The 23,879-nt window shown below is 37.9% G+C and overlaps 1 protein-coding gene across 2 annotated transcripts in view; it reads right to left on the bottom strand.

The window, feature by feature from the left end:
• Positions 1-21,708, bottom strand: part of CPA3 (carboxypeptidase A3) — a 32,174-nt gene extending 10,466 nt beyond the window's left edge. Inside the window, exons 1-10 of one of the 2 annotated variants that reach the window (XM_061419132.1) lie at positions 21,602-21,704; positions 21,429-21,504; positions 18,267-18,391; positions 10,194-10,296; positions 9,983-10,084; positions 8,457-8,558; positions 6,136-6,246; positions 4,975-5,065; positions 3,389-3,591; positions 1,629-1,713 (exon numbers count right to left, since the gene is read on the bottom strand). In XM_061419132.1, the coding sequence (XP_061275116.1) occupies positions 1,629-1,713; positions 3,389-3,591; positions 4,975-5,065; positions 6,136-6,246; positions 8,457-8,558; positions 9,983-10,084; positions 10,194-10,296; positions 18,267-18,391; positions 21,429-21,504; positions 21,602-21,669 (1,066 nt within the window). In that variant the 5' untranslated portion in view covers positions 21,670-21,704. Of the gene's footprint in view, positions 1-1,628; positions 1,714-3,388; positions 3,592-4,974; positions 5,066-6,135; positions 6,247-8,456; positions 8,559-9,982; positions 10,085-10,193; positions 10,297-18,266; positions 18,392-21,428; positions 21,505-21,601 lie in introns of both variants that reach the window. The other variant, XM_061419136.1, reaches the window with a different exon arrangement.
• Between the last annotated feature and the right edge of the window lie 2,171 nt (positions 21,709-23,879).

Genomic DNA, 23,879 nt, shown 5'->3' on the forward strand with positions numbered 1-23,879 from the left:
TTTTTCCAATCCACCAAGGGAACCTCCAGTAAATGGGCTCTAGAAATGCTGTGATGACTGCAGCATTTTCAAATTCCACAGCAATTGTTGAGGATATAGACTTTTAGTTACAGTTTATTCTTTCAGCTTGGGCTAGGGAAGTGGTTTATAATGTATGGCCAAGTAGAGTTATTACATGGAACCCACAGAATGCACATGTTTATTTTTTCAATCCGCACATTCCAAATGTATATTGGAAATAATCATTTGTATTTAGTGCTGGTGAGTTGATCCATGAAATGTTTAAAAGTTAAGCAATAGTCTTTGTGCTAAAAATGTTGGCTATCATGGCTCTAGAGAGTAATATAGGTCACTCTATATCAAGTCTAGTTTTGCTGTGGTTTCAATCCATGTTCACTTCTTTTGGACAAGTTATGACACCATTTCATTGAGTAAGTTTATGAGAATCAATTCTACTTTTGTTCCATGCCCTGTACTAGAGATTATATGATCTGAGAGGACCTCTGAAGTATAATCCTTGCTTTTGAGGAATTAAATTTTGTTAGGAAGTTAAGACTGTATAAGAAGTTTCATTGAAATTTCTTGTAAAGTTTGGGCATAAGGACTGAAGCTTGGGAATAGTTTGGAGAAAAGGTGGTTTTTATTAAAGAATTTCCAAACTAAGTTCGGTGGGATCGGAGAAGAAATGTTCTCACTTCCCAAGGTCTGAATTAAGGGTTTTTGGTGAAAACCAAATGAATTTCTTTTTATTGCTTGGAAATGGAAAAGCCTAGTTATTTTAGCTGTAAAACCAAATGGGAAATGATTATATGCACAGTGGTTAAGATCATGGACTTTGTTTTTTTTTTTTTAAACCTAGGCTTGTATCCCCATTAAGCTGGCTACAAGTACTACATACCTCATAGAATATTGTGAGGAGTAACTGAGATTGTGAAAATCAAGGGCTAAGCACAGTGCCTGACTTGTAAGAAATTTAAATCAATAATTAACAAAATGGAAAGACAATGAAAGTTTAAAAATAGTGAAGAATAAGAAGTGGTTCTGAGACATTAAAAAAAAAAAAAAAGCAGCAGAACTAGGACCTTGGGACCTCCTTTCTTAATTCACCATGTAGATTTCAGTTGAACACAGTAGGAAACTGCTGAGAGCCACAGGAGACTGTTTTTACATGATCAAAGTGGCCGAAACTGTTGGCTTACCTATTTACTCACCAGGAGCTAGGGGAAAGACTGTGCTTGCATAGGGACAAGGCCAAGGAAGAAAGAGTCCAGTCAAAGCTAAATGATTAAAAAAAAAAATAAAGTGGACTCTGCCACAGCTTTGGTGGTGGTGGTGGTGGTGGTAGAGAATAGGAAGATGGAAGAATTAAACTGTAAATTTGTCTTGATGTAATTATTCCTGTTGACCTTGTCACCTTGTAAAGGTTCAGTATAATTTGGTTCTAGAAAAATCTTATCCTCCCAAAAGGTAGAATCTATCTTCTGAGTTCACATATAATTCAGAATCTCCTGTTAAAACTGAAGTTTAAATTAGCAATTCCATATGTTCTAATTCTATATTATGAATTCTTTAGCTTTCCTTAATATCTGTAAAAGAGAATTAGGGGAAATGACACAGGAAAAACTTACAAATTGTTGATGCTATTGGGCCATAGGTGTAGTGGGTTTCATATGGAGTTGAGAGAACATCAGTGGCGATCTTTGCAACTTTGGCCTGGAGAGAAAGGGAAGTTAGAGTGGAGGAACTGGATACTAAGTAAAAGCAGTTAATTTACTGCAGATTACAAAAGGTCAGTTTTACTGGCTATTTGCCATTTGAAGATCAAAATAAAACAAATGATTAAGAAATTTGTTTACAGTAAGGTACAAATATTGTTAATGTGAGTGAGTTAAAGTTGCTCAATTGTGTCCAACTGTTTGTGACCCCATGAACTGTAGCCCACCAGGCTTCTCTGTCCATGGAGTTCTTCAGGCAAGAATATGGGAGTGGGTTGCCATTTCCTTCTCCAGTTGTTAATGTGAGGCCTTCTAAATGTGAAATTAGTTATATACAGTAAAGTCATTTCTCATTTTGTGTTTCTGTCTTTCTTTTATACTCACTTCTCTTTCCTCTCTCCCTTCCTCTTTCCTTTCTGCCTTCTGGCCTTCCTTCTAAAAAAATATATTCTTTCTTTTTCCTCTGAGGTGTTTTTGGCATCAGATATTTATCTTTCCCAAAGTCAGATCACATATGGACCACATATTACCTGTAGATTTATTGTATATACACAGAAAGTTTTAATTACTGGTTCAAATCTCTGCTCCTACTCAAAATGAAATGTTGAAAACAGTTGACTGAAGTCAGAAGGACAACTGTAACCTCTAAAAAAAATTTTTTTTTTGAGGCAGGATAGAATTACAGCTTTTACTGGATATTATATTTGCTAGCCCCATGGGATCTGGGACATTGAATGTTTTCTGCTTTATTTCTTCTGTAGCAGTTAGACATATTTAATATCACTCATATGCAGAAGTTTTTTTTTTTTTTTTTAAGCTAACATGGTCAAACTAGTTTTCATAGAAAGGAAAAGAATGCTTCAGTTCAGTTCAGTTCAGTCGCTCAGTCGTGTCTGACTCTTTGCGATCCCATGGACTGCAGCATGCCAGGCCTCCCTGTCCATCACTAACTCTTGGAGTCCACCCAAACTCATGTCCATTGAGTCGGTGATGCCATCCAACCATCTCATCCTCTGTCATCCCCTTCTCCTCCTGCCTTTAATCTTTTCCATCATCAGGGTCTTTTCAAATGAGTCAGCTCTTCGTATCAGGTGACCAAAGTATTGGAGTTTCAGCTTCAACATTAGTCCTTCCAATGAATACTCAGGACTGATCTCCTTTAGGATGGACTGGTTGGATCTCCTTGCAGTCCAAGTGGATCAAAATTTTGGAGAGAGTATATTTTTTTGGTTCAGAAGCTTAAAATTAATATAATTTCCAAGTTGATCAAGAAGATAAAAATACAATGACTCTCCTTAAATCTGATGTCTTGGGATAGGAATAGCAAGATGTATTTGTTGTTGTCTTAGGCTCTTGCTCTTTATGTTTTATGTTATGACATTTAACTACAATCCAGTCATCTGGATAGTAATGGAATTCTACTTTGGTAGGTTAGACCTTTCTTCATAGTGGCTTTATCTTAAAATCACATCAAAAGGTTTTATTATCTATATATGTTTATCATATGAAAAACTAACGTAAGACTGATTTTAACTCTAAGGTAGACTTCACTAGTTTTCTTCTTTGGTATTAAAATGTGAATTTTTTTCAAAATAACCCAAGTTGTTAATGATGAACAGACTGGAAGGCAGTGGTGGTACCAATGCATAAACCACAGGCTTTTTCCTACATACCAGGTTCTTGTGGTTCGGTGGCAGTTCTGATGTATACCCATAGGGAAACAACAGCATCTGGGAGTAGGAATGGAAGGTAATGTAGGCCTTGATTGATTTTAGGTGGCTTCGAATGAAGTCACTGACTGCTTTGGTCTCTTTCTCGGACTCTGGTGCAGGACCCCGATAGATCTCCTGACACGGATCATTGGTGTTAGGGAAAGCTGCAGAGAACATGGAGGATTGAGATCAAAATCTGTCTCTTTCTTCCCCTACCCCCCAGTACAGCCTCTACCTCTTCTGATATAGATTCACATTTTTTTTTTTAACATTTTAGTCTTCCAGGTTTATGGGCTTCCCCAGTGTCCCTGGTGCTACAGACACTATACAGTACTTTGCACACATGACACAGAGTATGACAGACTTAGCCCACTTGTTATTCTTATTCTTAGCCTTGTTTATTTCTCTTCCATTTCTAAGGGTCATGGGAATAATGCATCAGAAGTAGCTATGGGCCTGGAGTCAGTTCCAGTTCAGCCTCAGATTTGACTTGTTGGAGGCTGGTATACATTACCTTCTTTGAGTCTGAGTTTCTTTAATCTGTTTCATCAGGCAGCTTTCACTTAGGGATATATGTTTTTATCATATTCCCTAAGTGAAATATAATTAGATGAAGATGAAAATAGGTAGAATATAATTAGATGCTGAGGTGGTATTTTCAACAGTATTAGATAAAGAAGAAATTTATGAATTGGGGTATTGGTAGTTTCTCCTTGAATGAGTGTAAAATCATAAAATCATATTTGTGTAGATAAAATCATATTTGTGTAGCAGCTGTATATCATCTGGTGTAGCAGGCCTCTGCTTTTCTATGAAACCTTTCCACTTTCTTTGCCCCAGATGTTTCTTTTCACTAAACATTCGAGGAACTGCCTATTTGTCGGTTCTGACCACTGGTATTTGTCAAATTTTATCAGACCAGGGCAGGAAGGGAGTTGAGACCTCTGTTCAGATGAATTTCTGGGTTGCACCTGATTTTTAGCAAACTAGATATATTAAGTAAGAGATAGTTTTATAAACAATCCTACCCCCTACTTCCTCCCATTCAACAAAACATTCATAATACTTCTAAAGTAGTGGTGATTATCTTTCATTTATTTTTAGTTATAGCTTTCTTTTACAATTATTATTATTATTTTTAAACTTTTTACTTTGTATTGGGATAGTGATTAACAATGTTGTGATAATTTCAGGTGGACAGCAAAGGTACTCAACCATATATATATACATGTATTCATTCTCTTCCAAACTCCCCTCCCATCCAGGCTGGCACATAACATTGAACAGAGTTCCCTGTGTTGTACAGTAGGTCCTTGTTGGTTATCCATTTTGAATATAGCAGTGTGAACTTATGGTTGCTGGGGGCAAAGTGGGGGAGATGGGATAGTTATGAAGTTTGGGATGGACATGTATCTTTCATTTTTTAGATTAGAAAATTAATGCTTAGTGAATACCTATCTTTCCTAAAATAAGTAGATAGTTTAACTAAATTTGGTGTCTAAACACTCTTTATAGCTATTTCCCTTGAGATCTTGTCTGCTACTTACAGTTCCATGAGACATTAAAGTTCCTGTTGAGGTCAGTTCCAATGCATTTGGAATTTTGGTTCCTAGAACGATTTTTTCTCCACATGCGGTTCTACAGGATTGAATGATGGAAGTGTTTACACAAGTTTACGTTTTTCAGTTTGATTATTTCAGATTCTCTCTGCAGGTGTCTATAGCTTTATTTGAAATTTATCTAGTTAACCTGAGACTCATTAAAGAAAATATACATTTTTCTTATAATATTTTCAGAAACATTGTTTTTATATTACTATTTTAAACTGTTGTTTAGTTCTGAGTATTAAAAAGTAATCCCTGATGTTCTGAAATTATCTGTAGTTTGAATTTTAACTTCATTACACCTTTTACCATTTACAGATTCAGATATAATACAGGTCAAATTGTGATTGTTGGAGCATAATTTTCAGAAAAGAACTTTTTGTGATAGTATCAGTCCGAAATCTCAAAATTAATCTTAGCAACAGCAGGGCATAAAGAATTCTCATAAAAGACAGATACCTGTGTCACTCTTTTATTGATTTTTTGATATAATTATTTCACCTCAGATTCTGTCCCAAATTGATTGAATACAGTGACTTTGGTTCTGAAGTCAGTATGTTCATAATGTCTCTAAGTGACTTTTATTCTTAGCTATAAATACTTTCACCATATTGTGTAACATACATTTCCTTTATAATTACTGCTTTATTTCATTTTTCTCCATTATTAGCTTCAGGAGCAGAAATTTCATATTATTTCAAGGACTCCTGTGTAACCAGGAAATCATGCTGTCCTTAGTCTAAATTGAGTTTTTGAATTGGGAATTAATGGGTTAGCTAAACCTTAAACTTAATGCCTAACAATCAACGTACATGCGTACTAAGTCACTTTAGCCATGTCCTTCTCTTTGTGACCCTATGAACTGTAGCCTGTCTCTGTAGGCTCCTCTGTCCATGGGATTCTCCAGGCAAGAATACTGGAGTGGGTTGCCATGCCCTTCTCTAGGGAATCTTCCCGACCCAGGGATCAAACCTGCATCGGCTCTGTCTTCTGCATTAACAGATGTATTCTTTACGACTAGTGCTACCTAGGAAGCCCCAATGTGCATGAAAGTCAGTAAATAATATATTATCTAAATTCAAACAGGAGATTACAGATCAGTACCTGTGTCCATGACCAAATATATCCATCAACATTGAATACAGGAAGAACATAAAAATTCATCCGGTCCAGGAGTTTGGTCATAATCTTGTTTTTACCATAAGTTTTGGTTGCCTGTAGGAGTAGGAAAAAATTAAGCTATTGGTATAAAGTTTAGTTACCATATGGAGAGCTGTGGTTATAATTGTAATGACGACAACTCCTTAAGTCATTTGCCCAAGGTCACATTATTTCAAACATATTTCACCTAAACTGCATAAAGATAAATGACCCATATAGATGACAGAAAAAATTACACTTATTCAGACTAGTGAAATGAATTTGACCGAATATTCTTTAAAGTGAAAGTCACTCAGTCATGTCCTACTCTTTGCGACCCCATGGACTATACAGTCCATCGAATTCTCCAGGCCAGAATACTGAAGTGGGTAGCCTTTCCCTTCTCCAGGGGATCTTCCCAACCCAAGGATAGAACTCAGGTCTCCCACTTTGCAGGCAGATTCTTTACCAGCTGAGCCACAAAGGGAAGCCCGGATATTCTTTAAAGGATCATTTAATTACCAAGACTAGTATGATTCCACACGTAGAATGCAAGATAACATTTCATAGAAAGAATGAACGCCAATTGAAAAACTAGCAGTACAATTTAAGTAGATTCTTACCCTCACATCTTTAGGTAAATAGAGATTGAGTGTGTAAGCATGCTGCTAAGTTGCTTCAGTCGTGTCCGACTCTGTGCGACCCAATTGACGGCAGCCCACCAGGCTCCGCCATCCCTGGGATTCTCTAGTCAAGAATACTGGAGTGGGTTGCCATTTCCTTCTCCAGTGTATGAAAGTGAAAAGTGAAAGTGAAGTCGCTTAGTCGTGTCCGACTCTTTGCGACCCCATGGACTGCAGCCTTCCAGGCTCCTCTGTTCATGGGATTTTCCAGGCAAGAGTACTGGAGTGGGGTGCCATTGCCTTCTCTGGAGTGTGTAAGCATAGGAACATGTAAATATTGGAGAAGATTCATGAATTAATTATAAGTAAGATTAAAGAGAAAAACACTCTGTTAATAAAAAAATTAGAATATTTAGATTGACCAGTCAACTTTTCTCACATCAGATGGAAATTTCTCTGATTATTTGGCTTTTTTGGCTAACTAAATTCTCTCATTATTCTTGGACAATCTCTTCCACGTTTATCTGCACTAGAGCCAAGATGTTTCTTTTCATTAAAAAATAAGTTTATTTATTTGTGTCAGGTTTAAATTGCAGCAAGTGGGATCTTAAGTTGTGGTATGTGGGACCTAGTTCCCTGAGCAGGGTTTGCACCTGGGCCCCCCGCACTGGGAGCTGAGACTCTTAGCCACTAGGCCGCAGGGAAGTCCCAAGTAAAGATGTTTCTTATAGGCCTATCTTGTGTGTTCCTTTATGGCTTAAGTAAGCAGAGCCCTCAGCTGAAGAACTAAAACAACTGCAGGGATAAATCAGTTCGATTGGCAGATTCATTCCTAGTGGAAATAAACTTGCCCTGAAAGTGGTTGTGATGTCGTATTCCAGCAGCATGTTATATGCAAAAGTTGGCAGAAAAGAGAGAGTTAAAAGATCGTGGGAATCAGAATACAATAGAAACAGAGTGAGAGGAACAACAAACTTATAAACAGGATTTGTTGTTGTTTAGTCACTAGATTGTATCTGACTCTTCTGCTATCCATGGACTGTAACCTGCCAGGCTCCTCTTGTCCATGGAATTCTTCAGGCAAGAATACTGGAGTGGGTTGCCATTTTCTTCTCCAGGGGATCTTCCCAACCCAGGGATGGAACCTGCATTGCTTGGCAGGTGGATTCTTAATTGCTATGCCACCTGGGAAGCCCATAAACTGGATTTACTTTTTAAAAAGTGAGTTATTTTTCACTTGGAAAGGAAATTTAAGTATGAAACTTCCAAAAGTGTGTGTAGCCAACTAAATATCTAAGTGGGAACTAGTGTTCTGTGCTTTGAATTGACCGAAGTAAGGCCAATTTTGTAGATTTTAAGTATAAAGATAATTTCAGATTTTCCATACTTAACTATAGGATAAACCATATTAAAATAGCCAATTTTTAAAAAAAATTTATAAGTCATCATCTGGATTTCAATAAGTTTGAAGGAAGGTGTCAATTTTATAAAAAACCTCAACGATGAGTAAAATCCAGAGTGTTTTATTCCCTGACAGCACCAAATGTGGGCTCTTCTAGTTAAGTGGAACTGCACTCATTTGTAAAGGGGTGTTGCCACCCAGTGAAGTTCTGGAGACTTGACAGTCAAAGGAGAATTGTGTGAATGTTCCACTTGATTTACCTGATAGACAAACCACTGGCAGAAGGCTGGGGAGATCCATTCTCGTGCATGAATGCCACAGTCCATAAAAATAGCCTTTCTTCTTTTATCCTTTCCCGCAATCTTTTAAAAAATAAATTTGAGATGTTATTTTACATGAACTCACACCCTGATCTCTTGTTGTTCAAGAACTCAATCATAGTCTCAAAGCAATTATTTCACCTGTCTCCTGTTGCGTGAGTCACTGCATGTGCACTTATTTCTCTCAGGGAGGACCATGGTACGTATCTTTAAAATATATAATGCATCATCTATTTCACAGTATATTTTTCAAAAATTTTTCTTCATGTCAGAGTGGCTTTTAGAGTTTTAAAAAATCATGTTGATGGATGGCAAAAACCACCACAATATTGTAAAGTAGCCTCCAATTAAATTAAATAAATTAATTTAAAAATCACAATCTATTGTTTTTCTTGTTTTATTGCTAACATCCTTTGGTCTGCGATATAGATTATAAAGTTGCTTCTGTTTCTGCCATTTTCTTTTGTTTTTCTTACTTCATAAACAAGACGTGGGAAAGACTCTGTGGTTGTGTTGCGGTGGGGAGGAGGAATAGGGCTGGATATTTGAAGGGCTGTCATTTGGAGAATTTATATTTGTTTTGAGTGGTTGGAGAGCATGAATGGATGGGAATTCAGAGTAGGGAAGGGCTTCTCAGTTATTGAGAGAATGCTTTAGGGAGCAATGTCTTCAGATGTACAGAAATCCAGCAGCAGCTGAATGGCAGTTGTCAACTCAGTCATAGACAGAAATCCCTATCAACACAGTTAAAATGCCTCATTTACTGTACTGGACTCCTACAATTATATGATTCTTAAATTTCTTTTCTGCTTGACATTTAGTTGTCCATTTCCCTGAATTTTAATGGATGAAAAACTGTTTTATACACCAGGACATCATATGCTCTTGTAATAAAGATACAGGATAAGAAACTTGTCTGGTTTTGTCCTCTGTGTCTGTCAAGTGGTTTATTCATAGACTTTCTTGGTCCCACCTAAAACCATTTGTCACTTCTATTCTTGAATGGTTGTCTAAAGCTTACATGTTCTTCAAAGAAATAAGACTTTTTATTGTCTAAAAATTAGCTAGGGCCATCCCTGGTGGCATAGTAGATAAGAATCTGCCAGCCAGTGTAGGAGACATGGGTTTGATCCCCGGTCTAGGAAGATCCCACGTGCCAAGGAGCAACGAAGCCCCTGTGCCACAACTATTGAGCCTATGCTCTAGAGCCCAGGAGCCCCAGCTACTGAAGCCTGTGTGCCCTACAGCCTGTGCTCCACAATAAGGGAAGCCTCTGCAATGAAAAACCCGCAAAAGTGGCCCCTGCTCACCCCAACTGGAGAAAAAGCCAGAGCAGCAATGAAGACCCAGCACAGCCAAAAATAAACAACAAATAAATAAAAACTAGCTAGTTGTGCCACAAAGTAACTCTTAGATTCCTATTTTTGGGCAATAGTAAGAATCAGTAGTTCTTGAATTACTTTTACCTTGAGAACATACAGTGGATTATCTTCAACAGTAGTTCCAATTTTGATACGAGAGACCATTTTAGGATGCTTATGCACCATTTTTTCAGTCCAAGCAACAATCTTAGGAACAAAATCAGTTTTGAGAGATTAGAATAAAAGACAACTAAGTGACAACAAATGTTGAGGGTGACATTTTTCTCTTTGGAAGTACAGGCATTTTATACGATACCTTGTTCCAGTTATTATATTTTGCATAGCTGTGCCTGCCTGGGTTATCTTCTTTAACATCAAACTGTTTTTCAACCTCTTCTTGTACATCGTGAATCAAGATTCTGTTTGACAGGGGGAAATGATAAAATACACGCTTACAGGGGAAAGAAAAACAGTTATCTTTCATTTGCAGAAATCTTCTCTTCCTTCATCTCTGTCTTTGATCAAGTTTATACTGTTTCTTCATGATTCTCTAACCGTGTCTTTTAGATATGTCATGATGTCATGTGTCTGGCTTCCTGTCTTCCCATTTATCTAGAGCTGTGCTGTTCTTGCTGATTGACTGATCTGAGTTTAGAGGAAGAACAGAAGTGAGGTATACTCCTAATTAGAGTTTATTTAGGACATGAGACCATGTACTGCTCATGAATATTGATTCCCATTAACATCACTGACAAGCACTTTATTATGCCTATTATAGTTAACTCACTGTATGCTTGGCTTTTGACTTAGGATGAATCTGGGATTTTTGAGAAAGAAAAATTTGACAACACATTTGGAATCAAGGGGCGCCTGTTGTGCACTAAAACTCACATGAAGTCTGAGAAGTTTGGAGATTATATTTTGGGTTGTCCCTGCAGCCATATTTAATTGTCTTAAACTCTAAAGAGGGCTTGTGGCTTTTGCTCCACCTGCATTAAAAGCAGAGGAACCAGGCAAAAGAGAGATTTTTTATGGTCTCAGAGGTTGATTGGTAACATATGGCAGTATTAATTAGTCACAGGAAGCTCGTATCTAAGAATATTTTTAGACTTACACATATCAATTTAGCTCTTGTGATAACAGCGGCAAAAGAAAATCGTGTGAGCTGAAATACGACCTTCCCACATATGCAGCTGCATGAGGACATCAGAATGGTGCCAGATTGCTGCTGATGGGAACTAGAAATTAAGCCTAAGGCTGGAAATTAAGATCCATGTCCAGATGTTATTTTCCTGAGGCCTTCCACTAACCAGCAGCCAGGTTTAAGTAGATGAAACCAAAATACTTTCTCTTAAATATTATTTTAGCACTCCAAGATTTACTTAATTTGTTAAAAAATATTCCTAAATATAGGTGAAAGGATAATCACCCCTGAGGATTTAATGATGTAAATGGCCAGTGTTTATTGAGTCTTTCTTATGCGCCAGACATTCTGTTCAGCATGATATTTACATTTTATCACTTAATCTTTACATCAACACTATTAATCTGGTACCATTATAACTCCCATTTTCATAGATGTTAGGTAGATTTCCAACATTGATATAACTAAAATACAGAAGTTGAAATTGAGCCTAGAAATATCTGACTTCAATACTCTAGCTGTGAACCATTATACAACAGTTATCCATCACAAGGAGGGAAAGCCCAGGGTATTGCTGTCAGATCTAAACTCTTCTTAGTCTACCGAGGCTTCTACGAAGTTTGCTCAGTTGATCAGCTCTCCACAAAGCCTGAGTCTCAAGATCAGGGAGCAGGTTAGTTCAGAGCAGAGGCAAAACGAATCTTATTTTAACGATTTCATGGCTCCTTCCATCTGCTGCTTTTAGTAGGAATGGAGATTGCTTTGGCAATTTGTGTGTGTGTATTTTTTTTTTTTTTTTGTGGGTGCATAAAAATTTTAGGATTATTTGTTTTAGTTCTGTGAAAAACATCCTGGGTATTCTAATAGGGATTGCATTAAATCTGTAGATTGCTCTGAGTAGTATGGGCATCTTAATAATATTAGTTTTTCCAATCCAAGGGCATGGGATCTGTAGTTTCCTTCATCAGTATTTCAGAGTATAGGTCTTTCACAACCTTGGTTAAGTTTATTCTCAGGTATTTTATTCTTTTTGATACAATTTAAAGCAGAATTTTTTTTTTTACTCTCTTTCTGATAGTTCATGTTAGCATATAGAAAAGCAACAGATAATGCTTATTAATCTTGTATCCTGCAACTGCTGCGTTCATTTATTCTAATAGTTTTTGGATAGAGACTTTAGGATTATCTATGTAAAGTATCTTATCTTCTGCAAATAGTGATAATTTTACCTGTCTCCTTCCAATTTAATTAAAAAACTTTTTTTATTGGAGTATAGTTGATTTGCAATGTTGTGTTAATTTCAGGAATACAGCAGAGTGAATCAGTTATACATATATTAATACATATGCCCACTGTTTTTTAAAGATTATTTTCCCAATTAGGCCATTATGAGTACTTAGTAGAGTTCCCTGCATTATGCAGCAGGTTCTTGTTAGTTACCTACTTTATATACAGTAGTGTGCATATGGCAATCCCAGTCTCCCAGTTTATCCCTCCTGCCCCTTATCCCCTGGTAACCATAAGTTTGTTTTGTATATCTGTGACTCATGTTTTGTAAATATATTCATTTGTACCCTTTCTCTTAGATTCTGCATGCATGTGATATCATATGATACTCGTCTTTCTGTGTCTGACTTCACTCAGTATAATGATCTGTAGATCCATGTTGCTACAAATGGCATTATTTTGTTCTTTTTTAAGGTTGAATAGTATTCCATTGTATAGATGTATCACTTTTTCTTAATCTGTTCCTCTGTTGATGGACATTTAGGTTACTTCCCCAAGTCCTCGTTTTTGTAAACAGTGCTGCAATGAGTCTTGAGGTGCATATATCTTTTCGAATTATGGTTTTCTCTGGGTATATGCCCATGAGTGGGATTACTGGGTCATATGGTAGTTCTATTTTTAGTTTTTTAGGGAACCTCCATGAATATTTTCCATAGTGTCTGTACCAGTTTACTTTCCCACCAATAGTGTCAGAGGGTAACTTTTCTCCATACCCTCTCCAGCATTTATTGTTTATAGATTTTTTGATGCTGGCCATTCTGACCAGTGTGAGGTGATACCTCATTGTAGTTTTGACTGCATTTCTCTAATAATTAGTGATGTTGAGCATCTTTTCATGTGCTTTTTGGCCATTTGTATGTCTTCTTCGGGGAAATGTCTGTTTAGATCTTCTGCCCATTTTTTGGACTGGGTTATTTGTTTTTTTGATATTGAGCTGGATGAGCTATGTGTATATTTTGAAGATTAATTCCTTGCTGGTTGCTTTGTTTGCAAATATTTTCTCCCATTCTGAGGGTTATTTTTTTGTTTTGTTTATGGTTTCCTTTGCTGTGCAAAAGCTTTTAAGTTGTATTAGATCTCATTTATTTACTTTTGTTTTTATTTTCATTATTTTAGGAAGTGAGTCAAAAAAGATTTTGCTGCAATTTATGTCAAAGAATGTTCTATGTTTTCCTCTAAAAGTTTTAGAGTGTCTGGCCTTACATTTAGGTTTTTGATCCATTTTGAGTTACTTTTTGTGTATGGTACTAGGCAATGTTTTAATTTCATTCTTTCACATGTAGCAGTTCAGTTTTTGTAGCCCCATGTACTGAGGAAACTGTCTTTTCTCCACTGTATATTCTTGTCTCCTTTGTCATAGATTAGGTGACCGCAGGTACCTAGTCATCTCTATTAAGATGATCAAGTGATTTTTTAATCTTTCCTTTTGTCAATGTGGTATATCACATTGAGTAATTTGCAAATATTGAACCATCTTTGCAACCCTAAATAAATCCCATTTAATCATGATGTACGACCCTTTTTATATATTGTTGGATTTGGTTAGCTGGAGATATCACTCTTTCTGACTTCAGACTATACTACTAAGCTAGGTCATCAAAACAGTAGAGTACTGGTACCAAAAAAGACACATAGATCAATGGAACATAATAGAGAGTCCATAGAGTCCATTCCCACTGTTGGTAGCAATGCAAATTGGTACAGACACTATGGAAAACAGTATGGAGCTTCCCCCAAAAACTGAAACTAGAACTACCATGTGATTCAGCAATTCCGCTCCTGGGTGCATATCCAGAAAAAAAAAAACAAAACACTAATTTGAAAAGATACACCCAGGATATAGAAGCAAACCAAGTGTTCATCAATAGACAAATGGATAAAGAACATGTGGTATACATATAATTAGAGTATTACTCAGCCATAAAAAGAATGAGATTATCTTTTTGCAGCAAAGTGGATGGATCTAGATAATAATATGCTTCGTGAAATAAGTCAAACAGAAAAAGACAAATACGGTATGATATCACTTATTTATGGAATCTAAAAAAATAAAACTAATGAACATGTACATCACAAAATAGAAAGATTCACAGATTTAGAAAGCAAAGTAGTGGGGAGAGGGAAAAGATAGGGGTATGGAATTAAGAGATACAAACTGCTTTTATAAGAACAGATAAGAATATACTGTATAAAATGGAATTATAACCATTATTTTATAATAAGTTTTTAAAAATTTATTTTTTAATTGAAGGATAATTGCTTTACAGAATTTTGTTTTCTGTGAAACCACAACATGAACCAACCATTGGTATAAATTTTAAAGGAGTATAATCTATGAAAATACGGAAACACTGTGCTATACACCTGAAACTAATATTGTACTCAAAGTACTTCAATTAAAAAAAAAAAAAAGGAATAGAGAACTGTGGGCCAGTGTATGTGTTACCATGAGTTTTGGAGTGTGCGTATGTGTGTTTGTGTGTGTGTGTGTAAGTGCAGTGGGGAAGGATGTTTTAGGGAGGCAGAGTCATGTTATGCTGCCTGATAAATTGGTTTGGACTACCTCTCCCTGATACCCACATTCCTGCAGGGTGCTGCTGCTGCTGCTAAGTCTCTTCAGTCATGTCCGACTCTGTGGGACTCCATAGACAGCGGGTCTACTCAAAAAGCATGATTCCAGGTTTCTGCACGATCTCAATTCTCTCCAGGAACTCCCTAGTTGAATTACCTTGTATCCTACTCGGCACTTATGGACATGGGTTTCCCCCAACATTGGAGGCATATTTCTATGTTAGATAAGAAACTTTAAGGCACTAATTTTTATTCAGCAGGAGGGAAAGGGTGCCACCGCTGACGTGTGTGCCACTGATGACAGTCTCTAGTTATCCTGTTGCTCTTTTTCTGTGGGAAAGGGAGCAAACGTGCTACTTTTAAGGTAAAATCTGTCTTGGTAATTTAATTTTCTGGAAATTAAAAAAAATATATCACACAGATGCTTTAAACTAAATAGTGGTTTCTATGCACTGTCTAATGAGGGGTGTCTAAGTAAATCATTGTGTCAAACCAGCCTCTTAATGTGGTTTTATTCAAACTGGTGTCTGGCCCAACCAGATGTTTCTGTGCTTAGAATCCACTTCTGTTACTGACTGACACCAAGTAACACATGTAATTAATATGCAAATAAAATTATCTATATAATTAGTACTTGGAGACAAGATTTTAAATAGTTCTTGTCTGCACAGATCACTTTACATATTTATATTTCTGAGGAAGGTAACTATCTGATTATGTGGCTTTCCCACAACTGTGGCTAATTTGGACCAATTTCTAGAAATCATATCCTAATTAGATAAAACTAATTTTTATAGGTAGTTTAACACTTTGCTTCTTGATGTAAATAGAAAGAAAGTACTTGGCATATGACAAAACGAAAAGCACACTGTTTATGAGGATCTGGATTTAGACCTCTGTTTGAGTCAGACTTGTTCCAAGCTTGGAGAAGGCCAAAGAGGAATAAGGGCTGATAAAATGGATGGCTGGCAGCCTCCTGCCTTGGCGTCTCCTGTCACAGTGATCTATTCTACTAACCACACTCAGTGTCAAGCAGTCAGCTTCTTGTCTACAGTATCAGGATATTGAGGAAAATGTAGTTAGCTAAAATTTATTTTAGCTTGGGCTAGATACTTTGTAAGAATTAGTTGATCATAAGGAATCTGGGTCAGGTTTGTATTAATGAAGTAAAGTGAAAATTGTATAAATCGAGGCACATATTTTAGAAGTCTGGCTTTCAAGTGATTCACGAGATGGTCACCAGGAAGTATATAGTGTAGAGGGGTGATTTCTTTTAGAAATATTCAAGACAGCATATCAACCTCAGCATAAGCCCAGAGTCCGTAATGTCCTACTAATTTCTGTGATCTTATGTTTATAAAGTGTCTGCTTCTAATTTTAATGGTACAGTTTATAAAATTATAGAAAAACTTATCAATGTATTAATTAAAAATGTTTAGATTAATAATTTTGAATATGTTCTCCCAATATATTAACTTCCCTGGTGGTTCAGTGGGAAAGAATCCTCCTGCCAATGAAGGAGACATGGGTTCAATCCCTGGGTCCGAAAGATCCCCTGGAAAAGGAAATGGCAGCCCACTCCAGTATTCTTGCCTGAAAAATCCCATGGACAGCGGAGCCTGGCAAGCTATAGTCCATGGAGTTGCAAAAGAGTCAGATATGACAGTGATTAAACCCCAAGGAATAACTTACTTTTGAATATATTCTCACCATACATGCACTTACACGTTTGTTTCACAGCCTTCTTGAAACAATGGCAAAAACAAAGATAGTGACCAACAATAATCACACATAATAACCTGTGACTCTAAGCCATAGGCAAGAATGTTTTTTGTTTACTTGTCTATGTATGTATTTCCTTTAATAGTATTTAAATTTGTTAGGGATATTGTAGCAGTTTAATAAATACAATCAAGTCATGATAAGCAGCAATAAATCCCTCTCTCTGATATGACACTGTAGGATCTTTGAACCAGAAGTAGAAGGTTTTTTGAGCTAACAGCACTGTTAGGTAGCAGAGGCATGAAATATTAAATCAAAAAGAAAGAACTAAGGTGTAGCAATTTTGAGTGATGGGGTTCCTGTAAAGGGTGCTGCTGGAATGACAAGGGCTGGGGGAGTTCAAACAGGACTGCTCAATACATCAAACTGCTAAATATTTTAAAGTATAAAAACACACTTTATTTTCTCTAGTATATGTTGATTTGTGATATTCATCTCTGAGCTCCCTTCTTATTTGTTGCCCTAGGGCCCAGACTGTGTGTGCATGACCCATGGCTAGTGCTAGATAATTTCTAATTTCCTCTTATTTCTCTATGGGACCACAGTGACTCATTTCTGCATCTTAGGCCATTTGAGAATTCTCTCCTCTTAGATTTAAGTCTTATTTTACTGTGTTGTTTTGCTTTCTCTGAGGAAGAATTTCTTTCATAAAGAATTATTTATTATAAATTTTATATTCCAACATCTCTGACTCAAAGATAAACAATGTACTTTGGGTCTCTTTTTATGTATCAGGAGAATTTGAATATAAGAATCTGGTGCAGGCACAAGGAACTCTGTTCAATGTCATGTGGCAGCCTGGATAGGAGGGGAGTTTGGGGGAGAATGGATACATATATATATATGGCTGGGTTGCTTTGCTGTGTACCTGAAACTATCACAACATTGTTACTTGGCTATACTCCAGTATAAAATAAAAAGTTTAAATAATGAAAAAAAAAATGCAATGCTGGTAGTCATCAGTAGTGCTGAGTTCCGGGCTGATTACCTGTCAGGAGTAATGAGTGTGACCAGACCATCCATGCATGCTCACATGCTCTTTGTCCTCACCAGGGGTTGAGTTTTAGGGATGGCAGATACCATAACTGTCATTCTTGCAGATCATAATAAACATAAGATAGAACTTGAGTACCTGGTTTGAGCTCATCATTTTTATAAGCAGGCCTCCATACTCTGTTTGGAGGCAACAGTAAGTGTTATTTCTTAGATAGAGCATTCATTTTGAGGGGCCCCAATATAAAATTATACTCTCCTTTCAATTTCAAGACTCCTCAGACTTTGAGTCGGAGAAGGCAATGTCACCCCACTCCAGTACTCTTGCCTGGAAAATCCCATGGACAGAGGAGCCTGGTAGGCTGCAGTCCATGGGGTCGCTAGGAGTCAGACATGACTGAGCGACTTCACTTTCACTTTTCACTTTCATGCATTGGAGAAGGAAATGGCAACCCACTCCAGTGTTCTTGCCAGGAGAATCCCAGGGACGGGGAAGCCTGGTGGGCTGCCGTCTATGGGGTCTCACAGAGTCGGACATGACTGAAGTGACTTAGCAGCAGCAGCAGCAGACTTTGAGTATCTAACACATTTGAATATTTTCATAGGACTTACTCATAGTGCATTTGATTTTGATCCAATGCAGACTCAACAAACTGGGATTCCTTTGCACTGATTTGGAAATCCACCGTCATGTTAGCAGCTACATGGTGGGTGGCGTCTGGGTACCAGAAGTCAAGCTGTGCAGATGAGTTCAGTGTTAGTCACAGTTGTTTATTTGCTCAAGCAACACATATTTATTAATAAATGACCACGTGTCATATGCAATGAAAGGAATTTAGGGTTCAACGTGTCTGAAGTATGAGCTCTTCTCTTAATAAACCTATGAGATTTTTGCAAATATATTTAAAAACTGTTGACTATTAGGCAGTGGGAAAAAAGCTATTGTAATGATCATATTTTTTTGGACATAATATATTCAAATGCAAAAAGAATGATCAGCTTTTGGTTAATCTGTTTTCTTCTACCACCAGTTGGAGTTGTTTCATAACTGATTTAGCCACAGCATCTGCCTCTGGTTGGGAATATGGATTCATATGTGGCTTCTTCCTCCCCTGCCCCTGCTCTTGAGTCAGGCCTCCCTCAGAACCAGATGTCCCTGTAAACTCTGGAATTCCTGGAAAGATTGTGTCCAGTGAAGACATATTCTCTAGCCCTGTCATTTTCCCAGCAGTATGTCCTTGGGCATATTACTAAAACTCTTTGAGTTTCAGTCCTCCTCCTAAGAAATGGAGCTAACAGCCCTCCATTGGGAGTCTTGTGGAAGTTATGAGACAGCTATGACAACTGGGCCACACAATATTTAGCAACTGCTGGTTCCCTGCTCTTTATTTTCTGCTAGCTGAGAATTTCAGAAATTTGGTGAACAGAATTCAGAGTAAAATCATTTTAGAAGTTCCCAGTTCTTATTCTTGAAAATCATACTCAATTGTGAAACCAGATGACGTTATCAGTTCCCAGCCTTGGAAATGTGGAGAAAATGCTCACTTTCCATCCATCGTGCCAAGCTTGTGGGCATAGCTGAGTCTGCCTGGCTGTTCTGTAGATGAATCCCACTCTACTTCTAGGTCAGTCCTGTTCCAGTAAAAGGCTGCTGGGAACCAACCAATATTTGTTGGTTTGTTTTGATCAAAAGGCTACAGTATAAAGTAGACATCTGTGAGGTATAAGAATGATATAAAGGCGAGTTAGGCCATCACAATAGCAATTTCTCTATCCTAACAGGGTTATGTGGTGCATGAATTTGTTGTTGTTGTTTAGTTGCGAAGTCACGTCCGACTCTTTTGCAACCCCATGGACTCTAGGCTGCCAGGCTCCTCTGTCCAAGGGATTCTCCAGGCAAGAATACGGAAGTGGGTTGCCATGCCCTTCTCCAGGGGATCTTCCTGACCCAGGAATCAAAAATGAGTCTCCTGCATTGGCAGGTGGATTCTTTACAGCTGAGCCACGAGGGAAGCACAGGGCAAGAGTTTAGGGCTCAGTGGACTTGCATGAACTAAATAAGCATCAGGTGCAGAGCTGGATGCCAGGGCTGTGGCGGTTAATAAAAGAGAAGCAAGGAGCTTAATGTGGAAGACAGAGCCATCTATGCATTTCCAACATGCTTACCCATGCCAGGGGCAAGCACAAGGTTGTTTCTAGGAGCACAAGAAGCAACCCATCTGGGTCATGAGAGTTGATGAACAGAGAGGGACTTTCTCCAGGAGATACTGCCTGAGCTGGATCTTGAAGAATAAGTGGCATTTAGCCAAGTAAAGAGGAAAATACATTCCTCCCGAGAAAAGGTGTATAGGGCCAATGTGGGTGAGTGTTTGGTATTAATAGTGCTTGAAGGGTAAGAAAGAGGGTGGAGTACAGAGGTTGGAGATTATGAAGTTCTTGGAATACCACATCGATATCAATAGAAGATGCTTCTACAGTACTTATTATGACCAGGCGCTGAGCATTACCCCAATATTAGCTCATTTAGTCTTTATAATAACTTTAGGAAGTAGGTATAATTATTATGTCCCCACTTCACAGAGGAGGAAATTGAAGCCCAGAGAGGTTAAGTAACTTGCCTAAGGACACAGAGCTAGTGTAAAACTAGGATTTGAACCTCTGAAGACCATGCTCTTTCCATACTAGGCCACCTCTCACTGAAAACCTTCAAACAAAGGAATGTAGGTGTCCAATTTTAGAGCAATCAGGTTGCAGTATGGACTTGACTTCATGGGAGGCAAGACTAGAACCCTGAACATAAGAGAAATTGTAATTGTCTATTGAAGTTGTCCCTGAAAAAGATAGAGCAGACATGAATTTGGCAGTGACAGGGGAATGAAGAGGAAAGTATGGATTTGAGAAAGATCTGGGAATTAGTATAGGCAGATTGATTTGATGTGGAAATAAGGGAGTGTCTGACTAGACAGATCTTGGATTCCATTCTGGGTTTAAATTTGACATGTCATCTTGGTCGTTTAATTTACTGTCTTTGAACTTCAATTCTGCTGTTTTAAACACATTAAATTGGGACACAGACATTGAAAATCTAATGAATTTGAAATGATGTATTTGAGCAAACTCTGGGAGACAGTGAAGGACAGGGAAAACCTAGCGTGCTGCAGTTCATGGAGTTGCAAAGAGTTGGACACGACTTAGTGACTGAATATCAGCAAGGTGGCTAGAACAGTGTGTCTTGTACAGAGGAGCAGTTGAACAAACGATAAAATGATTACTTTAGTCCATTGGATTTTAAAAGATAGAGCTAACTTTAAGAGTTTTCTTTCAAAATGGATCTGCTCTTAGAAAGGGACACTTCTTGGTATTATCAAACAGTACATTGATGTTATCAGTTAAGCAGTACCTTGATGTAATCATAATTATGATTATGCCACAGAAAGTAGACCACTGGTATAGATCCAGATGGTAGTAAGGAGAATGGAGTAGGCAGGAACTGTCAAGGTTGAAGAAGAGGCCATGATAAAGGTCAGGAATGTCTCGCTATTTCACAATTCCACCTAGAAAATGCTGTTGTTTGCAAAGTTTTTGGATGGGAAAAAGAAGTGGTAATTTGGAGAAAAATAAACAGAAACAACGAAAGGATTAGCAGTGAGTTGAGTTATCCAATTATCACCATTTCCCCCAATCTTTGTCTTTGGTAGCTCTGTGGGTGTTAAAAATAAAAGACAAAAGGAGAAGGTTTTAGGAAATAGAAAAGATAAGATAGCCTTGCTTTACCTGGCTGGTTTTGGCTAAGTCCTTGATGATGTTTGCTTGTTTTTCATCCTGGAGCTTCACACGGAGCACCTTGTCCCTGTAAGAACACAAAAGGTGGAACACGTGAACTGGAAAGAAGCATTTCCTCTCTGGCTTCCCAAACACAGTCTGGAGCACAGGGCCGTGAGATTTACCCGTCAAAGCGGACAGGAGCAATTGCAAGGGTGGTGGCGATCAAACCCACAGGCAGGAGGAACCTCATGGTTCTTCTTTGCCTGCCCAAAGACACTCTGCTGGTTTTATGTCTCAACTCTTATCTGGATGAACAGCTAATTTCCTCTTTGGGTTCTGGTGGGTAGAATGTGCCCCCCACCCCTTTGCCCCACCATTTTCTAGTTGGGGAGGGGAGTAGGGTGGCAATGTTAACACTAATTGCCCTCTTTGTGACAGGTGAATTCCGTGCTACTCGTATACCTTTTACAATTAAGGATTCCTATTGTACAGATGGAATGGGAGGCAAATTTCCTTGTTTAGCAAATAACTTGGCTGGTGTCTCAGATGGTAAAGAGCCCGCATACAGTGCAGGCGATCTGGTGTTGATCCCTGGGTTGGAAAGATCCCCTGGAGAAGAGAATGGCTACCCACTCCAGGATGATTGCCTAGAGAATTCCTTGGACAAAGGAGCCAGGTGGGCTATAGTCCACGAGGTCACAAAGAGTCTGGCACGACTGAGTGACTCACACTTTCACTTTTGCCCAAGGGAGCAGAGTTAGTAAGTTCACAGAGTTGACCTTTGAATCCAATTCTTTGTTCTAAAATACTGCTCTATCCTGTGCTTGATGTAAATGATGGAAGAAATCGGTTTAAATTTGCACTTGGAAACGTGGAGGAATTAGGGTATCTGGCCACAGAACCTTGATGGCAAAAACTATGCTTTTGAGGCCCCATTGTAAGTTGTTAAATTAAAAATGTTTATATTACAAATTATTTTGAATATACTAAAATATTAGGAGTAATCTGGAAAACGTTGTTATGTTCACTGTCTAAATTTTATTTTTATTTATTTATTTTTAGGTTTATGACTTAACTTTAATGTTTCAAAGCAATTGATAGTCTTCTTTTTATATTTACATTTTTTAAAATAATCTAGGGAATCAAACAATTGTATCATTTTGCTTAGGGGATAATATAACACTATAGAGACATATTAAATATTAAATGTGTGAACTATTTAATGTACAGATATGAGAGCTGGACTGTAAAGAATGCTGAGCGCTGAAGAATTGATGCTTTCGAATTGCTGTGTTGGAGAAGACTCTTGAGGGTCCCTTGGACTGCAAGGGGATCAAACCAGCCTGTCCTAAAGAAATCAGCCTTGAATATTCACTGGAAGGACGGATGCTGAAGCTGAAACTCCAATAATTTGGCCACGTGATGCGAAGAACTGACTCATTGGAAAAGACCTTGATGCTGGGAAAGAGTGAAGGTAAATAGAAGAGGGCAGCAGAGGATGAGAGAGTTAGATAGCATCAGTGACTTCATGGACATGAATCTGAGCAAACTCCAGGAGATAATGAAGGACAGTGAATTCTGGAACACTACAGTCCACGAGATCACAAAGAGTAGGACACAACTTAGCGACTGAACAGCAACTATCGTTGCAGGTGATGGAGTCAGACAATTGAATCTGGATCTTAAAGATTCAAAGAAAATATTCTAATTATATTCACTTGTAACTTGCAGTGTACTAAATGGCCCATTAATAATTATATTTACATTTTGCTGCTGCTGCTAAGTCGCTTCAGTCGTGTCCGACTCTGTGTGACCCCATAGACGCAGCCCACCAGGCTCCCCTGTCCCTGGGATTCTCCAGGCAAGAACATTGGAGTGGGTTGCCATTTCCTTCTCCAATGCATGAAAGTGAAAAGTGAAAATGAAGTCGCTCAGTCGTATCCGACTCTTAGCGACCCCATGGATTGAAGCCCACCAGGCTCCTTCGTCCATGGGATTTTCCAGGCAAGAGTACTGGAGTGGGGTGCCATTGCCTTCTCCCACTGTCTAAATTTTATACTTTTGCCATCATTATATAAATGATGATTATATAAATGATGGCAAAAGTATAATGAAGTGAACCTGACCAAAATTGCTAGATTACTCTTGGTAAAGAAGTAAACATTACAGAAATTGCTGAATTACTTCCCTGCTCCTTTCCCCTTTTTTATGCCTTCATCCTCAGAGAGAACCCCTATTCATAAAGCAACTTGAAGACATGTAAAGGGCAAGATAACATGGGTGCTCAAATGTTTGTTCATTGGCTATTCTGGTTAGGGTCTAAATGCTATACATGCCAAATAAGTGCTTTTTGAAAGTTGAGTTTATGAAAGTCATTTATAAGTCATTTTTAAAGTGTCTGGCAGGTGATCTTTAATCTTGAACACAACTCAATTAATTATGGATTGGAGAAGGCAGCAG

Source organism: Bos javanicus, chromosome 1 (assembly GCF_032452875.1).
Source record: "Bos javanicus breed banteng chromosome 1, ARS-OSU_banteng_1.0, whole genome shotgun sequence".
Lineage (NCBI taxonomy): Eukaryota > Metazoa > Chordata > Mammalia > Artiodactyla > Bovidae > Bos > Bos javanicus.